At 40.4% G+C, this 9,441-nt stretch overlaps 1 protein-coding gene across 2 annotated transcripts; it reads right to left on the bottom strand.

The window, feature by feature from the left end:
* Window positions 1–1,054: 1,054 nt before the first annotated feature.
* Ptgs2 (prostaglandin-endoperoxide synthase 2) lies at window positions 1,055–8,700 on the bottom strand. Of its 2 annotated transcripts, XM_035445254.1 has the most exons (11): window positions 8,597–8,700; window positions 8,122–8,297; window positions 7,234–7,350; window positions 6,968–7,111; window positions 6,285–6,428; window positions 5,580–5,761; window positions 4,565–4,648; window positions 4,197–4,443; window positions 3,738–4,024; window positions 3,214–3,361; window positions 2,542–2,951 (listed from the first exon to the last, which is right to left on the bottom strand). In XM_035445254.1, exons 2-11 carry the CDS (start codon window positions 8,171–8,173, stop codon window positions 2,542–2,544), a joined length of 1,815 nt encoding a protein of 604 aa, XP_035301145.1. In that variant the 5' UTR covers window positions 8,174–8,297; window positions 8,597–8,700. The 2 variants fall into 2 exon arrangements, with proteins under 2 accessions (XP_027273214.1, XP_035301145.1); XM_027417413.2 differs by lacking the exon at window positions 8,597–8,700 and having other exon boundaries at window positions 1,055–2,951; window positions 8,122–8,173.
* Between the last annotated feature and the right edge of the window lie 741 nt (window positions 8,701–9,441).

Genomic DNA, 9,441 nt, shown 5'->3' on the forward strand with positions numbered 1-9,441 from the left:
CCAGGGCTTCCTAAATGCCAGGCAATCACTCTACACTAACGTTACTTTTCTTTCCTATCATAGATAAAAGAGCACAAAATAATGGTTTAAGGATCATCACTCAGAAATCAATGCCTGCAAAAATGTAAGGAAACAATCAAATTTTATTTTCAGAAGTTTTCAATTCTTAAATAGTATAAAAATAAACAAGCATTTGTTCTAAGACTTCTTTTTTTACATAAGTTAATTTAAATACACATTTCTCTCAGGCACTGTAACAGACACACACTTAACCTGAATTTTCAGGTTCTGTCAGCAGGTTCATGTTTACAACAATCAAGTTGGCTTGATTTAAGAAAAAATATACAGTTTTTCCTAAAGTTAATTATTTTTCCATCCTAATTATTTTAATCGTGTAATCTTTAAAATATTTTGTAATTTTTAAAAATAAATCTCTCCTTTCTCTTAATAAGACACATTTTTCAGTTATTTACATAAATATTATCTGTAATCAGTTCTTGATCTGTGAATACTAATGCCTATAGTGCTTTGAAGACAATTTCTTAATAAGGTAAGTTTTAACTAATTAACAAAGCACCTACAGGGCCTTCAAAATGTTTAAGATGTCAGTCTTTATAACATGTTTCATGAAACAATGTTCTCTGAAGTCTGCTATATGGGTAAATTCCATCTTTAAACTTCTCAATATAGCAGACTAGTTTTCTTAAAATTTATCTAAGAACATGAATCTCATAATTTTGTTTGATTGTTTACACAGGAATTCAGAGAGGTAATCACAAAAAAGTGTACATTGATTTTTGACACAATGCAAAAACAAACACTTGTAGGCTTAAACATAGTTTATAACAATAATGTCTAAAAGACATAATTATCCTCAATAAATTCAGTAATATACAGTACCTCAGCTGATAATGAGATGTAGAATTATCTTCAGTATTTTTTTATGTTTACTACTATTGCCCAGAACTACTCACTAACTGACTTTGTTTGTAAGAAAGCCATGCTTCACAACAAGAATGCAACTTTCTTGTCACAAACCCCCTACATTTCAGTATAAGGCACTCATATCTTGATAGGGTCCTTCAGTATAATTAATTATAAGTAAAAAAAAAAAAATCCTGCCTTTCACCTAAAATGAACTTACTCCTCCAAACGGGAGTACCTAGTAGTCCTGAGCTGAGGTCTTCCTGAATGTAAAATTTCAAGTAGAGAAAATGTTAATAGAGGCTAAAGAGAGAATAGACCTGATATTAAAAGCCTGGAAAACAGCAAAGAAAAATCCAAAATCTGGAAAACAGCAAAGAAAAAAATTGATCAGCAGTTTCTCATAGTAAATAGGGACAAGAAAAAGAAATAAGAGGAGCAGCAAGCTGGACTCACACAGTGCACAGGGCCCACTGCACTTCAGGTAACATGAGCAGGAATAAATTTCAACACTTGGAAGAAGCTCACAGAGCCACTTACACGTTTGACATTGTGAGACAGACTGTTACATCATACTGTGCAAGAGAAAAACGGGTTAAGTCCAGCTTGCTAAGTCATTGACCTCAGAGCAAAAACCTCTTGAGTACCATGCCAGCATCACACAAGGATCAAAACATCTCTTTCAGAAGCATAACCCCAAATGTGATCTTTAATTGGGAATCCTTCTTTGTCCTTGGTTATTTTATTTGTAAATCTTTCGTTGTTGAAGATTTGCTTGGTACTACTCATGTAACCCAACTCTTTAAAGATCATACTCTTAAGCTAGAACAGCAAGAGCTCCACCCCCTTCCTGTACTGGCATCTTGAATTACAAGGAAGGTCTTACCAATCACAGTAAGTAGCATTCCACTCCTACTGAGAAAAGAAAATCCCTGACATAGTTTTTTTTTTTTAACCAGTAATCATAATGTAATTTCTACTAGTTTTAGAGATTTATGTTTATGATAGCTGATTTATTGGTATGGGTCCAAAATTAACAGCTTAAGAAAGTGAGAGCATTCAAAGGGGATTCAAGCTCTCAATTTAGAAATTTCAAACCATTCATTTCAAGACTGCTTTTTAAATGAACTCATTGACAGTATCTGCCAAAAATGTTCATTGAAAACTGGACTTGGACCCTTTTGTTTGATGAGATAAGATAAGCAAGACTTCTTTAAATCTCCATATTAGCTGCTCCTAATGTATGTAGCAAGGAAGATACAGTCATAGTCAACAGTGTAGACACTTGCAGCATCTGTCATCTTGTAACAGCATTTAAGTAGTCAAACATCTTTCCTTTGCTCTTATAAAGATATACCATGAGCTGAAATTCAAGTAAAAAAATTATCAAAATTCATTTCCACTGGTTTATGTAAAAGAGTGAAAGCTGTTTTTCTCTTTCACTTGAGGGCAACACATACCCAAAGTACAAACACAGGAATCTTCACAAATCTAACATTGCTCAGGACACATGGCCTTCTGTTATAGAAGATGTTAAGTGAAAAGAGCATTCGGTATAAATATTAAATAATTAAATTAAATTGTTTATATAAATAAATAAATATAACCAATAGACTTCTACAGTTCAGTTGAACGCCCTTTGATTAGCACTGTGGGGTTGATGTCGTCTAGTCTGGAATGGGAGGCACTTGCATTGATGGTGGCTGCTTTGGTAGGCTGTGGATCTTGCACATTGAAGGAGGTGAAAGGGCAGCCCTGCACATTATTACAGATGAGAGACTGAATTGAGGCAGTGTTGATGATCTTAAAACCCACTTCTCCTCCAAAAGTGCTTGGCTTCCAGTATTGAGGAGAACAGATGGGATTACCCATAAGTCCTTTCAGGGAGAATGGTGCTCCGAGTTCTACCATGGTCTCCCCAAAGATAGCATCTGGACGAGGCTTTTCCACCAGCAGGGCAGGGTACAGCTCCATGGCATCGATGTCACTGTAGAGGGCTTTCAACTCTGCAGCCATTTCCTTCTCTCCTGGAAGGTAAAGAAGACAGAGATATAGGCAATGTCAAACTAGGAAAAGAAGAAAATAGTTCTGGCTTTCAGGCATAGGCTTTCCCCCTGCTCACTAGCTCACTCCCATTCCCACCCCTCCTTCTCAATAAACTGAGTCCTTAAAAAGGAGAAAGAAGGAGAAGGAAGAGGAGGAGGTTCATCCCTTATCAAATTCTCTCTCACTTTCTCTTTTCCCATTTAATCCTTGATCCTTTTAAGAATTTTAGAATCAATCTCTTACCTGTAAGTTCTTCAAATGATGTATAAGGCTTCAGGGAGAAGCGTTTGCGATACTCATTGAGGGACTGGTATTTCATCTCTCTGCTCTGGTCAATGGAGGCCTTGGCCACTGCTTTTACTGCAACTGGAACATTCCTACCCCCAGCAACCTGAGGAAAGGGCATAATAAAATGTGATTCTTAGGCATATTCCTGTTGTCCTATGTCTTGATGTCAACACCTGTAGCCTGTAATGAACTTGTCTTTTACAATTACAAAAAAATAAGCTGACAGACAAGTCTGCATATTTACTTTTATAATCTGTCAGATGATTGCAAGCTTTTTAAAGTACTAGTTTTAAGATAACGTTTTTGTAATTTGCTTGATAGCTGTAGACTAAAACTATAGCCTTTCAAAAACCACCCAGGCTTCGTGTTTCAAGATAAAACATCTAGTTATCCTTACAGTAAAAGGAAAAATTATCTCTATGACAGAAATCCTAAAGTAACTGACCCCCTTGCTCTTGCTTTTCAGGAATAATGCTTACCCGGCCAGCAATCTGTCTGGTGAATGATTCAACAAACTGGGTGAGTCCATGCTCGATGAGGATGGAGTTGTTGTAGAGGAACTGTTTAAAGTTGTACTCCTGGTCCTCGATTTGAAAGGTGTCGGGTAGCAAGGGGTGCCAGTGGTACAGTGTGTTGAATTCAGCTGCAATGCGGTTCTGATACTGGAACTGCTGGTTGAAAAGCAGCTCCGGGTCGAACTTGAGTTTGAAGTGGTAGCCACTCAGGTGCTGCACATAGTCTTCTATCACAATCTTGATAGTCTCTCCTGTTGGACAACACAGAGAGTTTGTTTCCCTTGCCATCAAACAGTAGGCATGCTACCAGTCATGTTCATTCTCGCTATTCACAACAGAGCGTCCAAACATAGCAACCGTAACATGTGAATGAGTTTTTCTTTCTCCTTGGGGAGATGGTCTTACTGGTTTTCTCTTACTCACCTATCAGAATGAGCCTGCTCGTCTGGAATAGCTGCTCATCGTCCCACTCAGGATGCTCCTGTTTAAGCACATCACACACTCTGTTGTGCTCCCGAAGCCAGATGGTAGCATACATCATCAGACCAGGCACCAGCCCAAAGACCTCCTGCCCCACAGCAAACCGTAGGTGCTCAGGGGTGTGAGGAGGGTACATCATCTCCGCCTCGGTGTCTTTGACTGTAGGAGGATACACCTCTCCACCAATGACCTAAGCCACAACAGTAAAAATAGCAGAGTCAAAACAAATACACACACACACACACAAGCAGCAGTTTCAAAATGTAAATGTAAATGGCAGGTGACAATTCCTAAAAATGCAAGGAAAATACCTGATATTTCAATTTTCCATCCTTGAAAAGGCGCAGTTTATGTTGCCTGTCTAGAGTTTCACCGTAAATGTGGTTTAAATCCACCTAGAAAATTATGGAGAAATTTCAATTTATTGATGCCTTACTATCATTTGTTATTAAATTTTGATGACTTAGCTTTCTTTAAAATTCAACAAGTGATTATTTTTATATGTATGAGTGCTTGCCTATATGTATGTATATACATCAGGTATATGCCAGGCGCCCAACCAGGTCAGAAGGAGGCATTAAATCCCCTAGAACTGATGGTTCTAGAGATAGATGGTTTAACTACCAAGTGGGTGTTGGGAACTTAAGCTGGCTCCTCAGCAAAAGCGCTAAGTGTTCTTAAACACTGAGTTATCAAGTCCAACAAATGACTTCTTCATAGTCACAAAATACTAAAATAATGTCTTCCAGCGCTACAAGCCTGTACTCCTCTTTTTTTATTAGTTTATTTTACATCCCTCCCTCCTCTCCTCCCATTCTCTTTTCCTACCCCCCCCCCCGTCTCCCCTCAACTCACTCCTGTAAGTCTCTTTATGTTGAATGGTATTAGTACTTTATATTAAATACAGTACATGCCTCATTATAACCATGATAGTTATTTTTATATTATTTTAAGCAGCATAGTCAGGGTGCAGCTATTTTTTGGAGGGTTGGGCCTCTACCTCAATGATAGAGCACAGTGCTTAACAATCACCAAGTCCTAAGGCCACTTCCCAGTGTTACCAATAATTAATTAATTAAGTTTTAGAAGATGTAGCATTTTTTGTAGATCAAAATTTTAAACTAAATATGTAAGGATAGCTTACATTAAAATATCTCTGTGTATGTCTGTTTATTTTTACTCAACTAGTGAATGAAAATGGAACACTCTATTATGGCTTTAGTAGACATGACATTTGTATAAAAAAATGGGTGTGATTTGTTTGGCATGGCAAGATGTCAGCTTTTCCTAAGGATTTTCGTTAATTCTGAGTTAAGCCTGTCTTACCCCATGGCCCAGTCCTCGGGTGAAGCCAGGTCCTCGTTTCTGATCTGTCTTGAAAAACTGATGAGTGAAGTGCTGGGCAAAGAATGCAAACATCATATTTGAGCCTTGGGGATCAGGGATGAACTTTCTCCTTAGAAGAACTTTTTCCAGAACTTCTTTTGAATCAGGAAGCTCCTTATTTCCTGAAACATAAAAACTCAAAAGTAAAAACCCATTCACATATTTGTTGAAGCAAACAGATGGCTGTCTAATTCATGAGAGCATTCGTCACTTCTAAACATAGTCTCACCAATGGAGTTGTTTTGCTTTGATGCACAGTCTTATGCTTATACCCCATGCTGACTCAAACTCCCTCTCTATGCCAGGTTGGCCTGGAGCTTACTGATGAACCTTTGCCTGAAGTCCATCTAATGCTGAGATTACAGGCAATGAGTTACCTTGCCAAGAGTACAAGAATTTTGGGGGAACAACTTATTGAACAGTTTTACCTATTTTAACCAATGCCAATTCTATTTAGCACAACATAATAATGATAAGACATTATATCAAAGTGAAGATTTACTTTTATGGAATAGGCACTTTAAAAATCCTCTGTGGATAGCCATATAAGTTACAGTTTTAAATGAATGAAAAACTAAGGTGCCCTTTCTAAGTGCACACCCAACCATCACTGCAATTGTTACAGCTCTATTTCTTCCCACTCACCTTTCACACCCATGGGAGTCGGGCAGTCATCAGCCACAGGAGGAAGGGCTCTGGTATAGTAGGAGAGATTGGAGAAGGCTTCCCAGCTTTTATAACCATAGTGCACATTGTAAGTTGGTGGACTGTCAATCAAATGTGATCTGGCTGGAATTTTAAAGAAAAAAATTTATTGTCCCTGATATGAAAAGAACAAGTGAATGTTATTTATCATTGTACGACATAGAAGGCACAGAGATGGGCTTTAATTCAGACAAAGATACCCTGCTTTAAAAGGCAACTGAAAATGTGTCTTCAATAAGCTCAAGCCTTACACAGGACCTTATGCTCCAGTAGTCTTTGAGTTTTCAGGTACCACCTACTCCCTGTTCCTGTATCCCAATGACTGAAGCAGCTGGGCATTCAACCATTTGCTTTAAAGGGTGCTGCATGTTCAGAACAATTCTGGGAGCCATAGGTACTCAACAAACAAGACAAGCATATTTCCTCCACAGGAATGAAGGTTGGGTTCATTTCCTGGCTACAGGATCACTTGTCAGTGTTGTGGGCATTTGGAAGGGGAGTATGGAGGGTTGAAAAGGTATATATCAAGCCATTTTGAAAAGGTTGGGAATATTTCTTTGTGTTGGGTTTCTAGTGCATATTTTTGCCAGAGAATGCTAGAAGCAAGGGAGGTTTGTACTTACATGTCAACACATATCTCATGATTGAACTTCGAAGGAAGGGAATGTTATTGACAATGTTCCAGACTCCCTTGAAGTGTGTCAGGATGTAGTGTACTGTGTTTGGGGTGGGCTTCAGCAGCAACTTAATCCTCGTCAGAAACTCAGCTGGAGAGAGAAAGAGCAGGAGGGAGAAATTAGTAGACACTTCCCACATGGCACTAATGTACAAAATGATGGTAACTGCATGTGGCCCCATTCCAAAGGAGGAAACCCCAGGAGAAACTTACGTATAGTGCAGTTTTCCCCGTAGAATCCTGTCCGGGTACAATCACATTTATACTGGTCAAATCCTATGCTCATACATTCACCTCGGTTTTGACAGGGGTTGGAACAGCAAGGATTTGCTACATTAAGAAAAAAAACATAAGAATAAAAATAAGACAGCCTGTAAGTCACTCTTGGTCATCCTCATCTTAACTTAAAGATTTAATTGTGTTACTATAGGTCAAGTTTACAATGGTAAGTTAGAAATACACAGGTAGTCGGGAGGGGGAGTTGGGGGGAGAGACTATTTTAATTAAGTCTGTCTTATCAAATGGCTGTAATATAGACTTAGCAGTTTCTTTTTTCTAAGCAAGAGAAGCAGAGGACCTAACATCATAGCTCACATTATTAACATTTTCACAATAACTTCTTAAATGTTCAGATTAGAACGGTTAAGTAGCACTTTCGAAATTAAAATGGATCGATCTAGTACATTAGTCAAAATTTAGTGTGAAGAAAACCAAAGTCAAACAGTTTACTTTTAACGTTTTGAATATCTTTTTAAAAATGTATTCTGGATTTTCTTGGGGGCAGAAAAGCACTGGCGGGTATTTAGAGTAGTCATTTCTAATCAGTCGCCCCACACCTGCAATTCACATGTATAGATCATATCTTACCATGAAGACAACCCGAAAACTATTGGCTATTGGCTTTTTAAAGCAAATGAGAGTAGCTCTCTGCTCCCCTAAGTAATTGGCCCATAACCTGAGAGCCAGTGACAAAAGCAAGCCATCCTTGCGTTCCTCCTGACCCAAGTGGTCCAGGCTGTTTGCCACTGCGCAGTCCCCGCACTAGAAAAAGGAGGTCTGCGCTGGAAGTCCTTCAGCACCTTTGGGTGCGGGGCCACTTACCTGCATGGGTGAGCGCCAGAGCGGCACAGAGCAGCACAGCTCGGAAGAGCATCTCGGAGGTGGCGGCGGCGGTGGTGGCGGAGGTGGTTGAGCTGGCGGGACGCAGCGCTGAGTTCCTTCGTGGGCAGTCTTCTGACACTCCTGGAGCTCTCCGCTCGCAGTTTGACAACTGGCTGCTAACGGGGAGAACCTTGCTTTTATGCCTGAAAAAGTGGCCCCCCTCCCCCACGTGACGCTGCGGTGACTGGTTCTTTCCGCCCAGTCTTTCCCCTACCCCCAATAGCCTTTCCCCACCCCCTCCGCTTCGGAGAGTTGCGCAAGGCGGGTGGGGGCAGGGCTCTTACCCACGCAAACGGAGACGAGGGAAGCCGGGAAGCTGCCCTCGGCTGCCCCAGGTGGTGCCAAGAGAACTGCGCCGCCCTCCCGCATCCCTCCTGGCGCCCCGAGCGGTTCCTGTGCCCGCGCCCACGCTCACTCTCTTTGGGGTCCCCGGCTTCCTCCCTGTCCCGCATCCAGTGCTCCTGGCGGGGACCAAGGAGCGCTGGGATGTCACGTTCCTCTCCCAGATCCGAAGTGGGAACGCAGGGAATCCCCGCGCCGCCCCCCGCTGGGGCGGTCTGACGTGCGTGCTGCCCAGAGCGCACACACAGCCACCGTTTTTTTTTTTTTTATTTATTTATTTAATTTATTCTATTTTTGATGAAGTGAGGGGTCTGCTGTCAGGGTCACACCGTACTGGTGGGGGTAGGGTGAAGTCTGTCACAGAACAGCACCCAGGCTCCTAGGTCGTAGCCCGCCCATAGCACCGGTGTTTCCAAGGGACAGAGTCTGAGCTTCACTTCATAGGAATGCTAAGTGCCCACGGCATTGCTATAAGGTATTTTTTCCTCTCCCTGCTGCTGTGCTTTTATTATTTCGATCAACAACTCTTTTTACAGGATATATCACTAAAAAGGAATTCTTTCTTTCTTCTTCTTTTTTTTAAACATGTACTTTTTTGACTTTTTCTGTCCACATTTTTTTTTTTTTCCAAGAAGGTGTGTTATGGCCATGGGTCAAAAGATAATACCTATGTTTCTATAACTGGCCTTATTCTGGCTAACCTTCAAACCCCAATTCATTCTGAAACATTGTTAAGAAATTAATTGCATAGAAAGGTGATTTTTGACAGTTTTGAATGTCATTCTGCTGTTTGGTGGTGGCCAGGAAAGGATATATGAGGATGGAATAGTGAAAAACAAGCAAAAATAAGGAAGTTAGGAAACTAAAGAAATCAATTAAAATTTTGTTGTTCTTAGCATGGATGGAGTCTGAAATTAA

The sequence above is a fragment of the Cricetulus griseus genome, chromosome 5 (assembly GCF_003668045.3).
Source record: "Cricetulus griseus strain 17A/GY chromosome 5, alternate assembly CriGri-PICRH-1.0, whole genome shotgun sequence".
NCBI classification, from domain to species: Eukaryota; Metazoa; Chordata; class Mammalia; order Rodentia; family Cricetidae; genus Cricetulus; species Cricetulus griseus.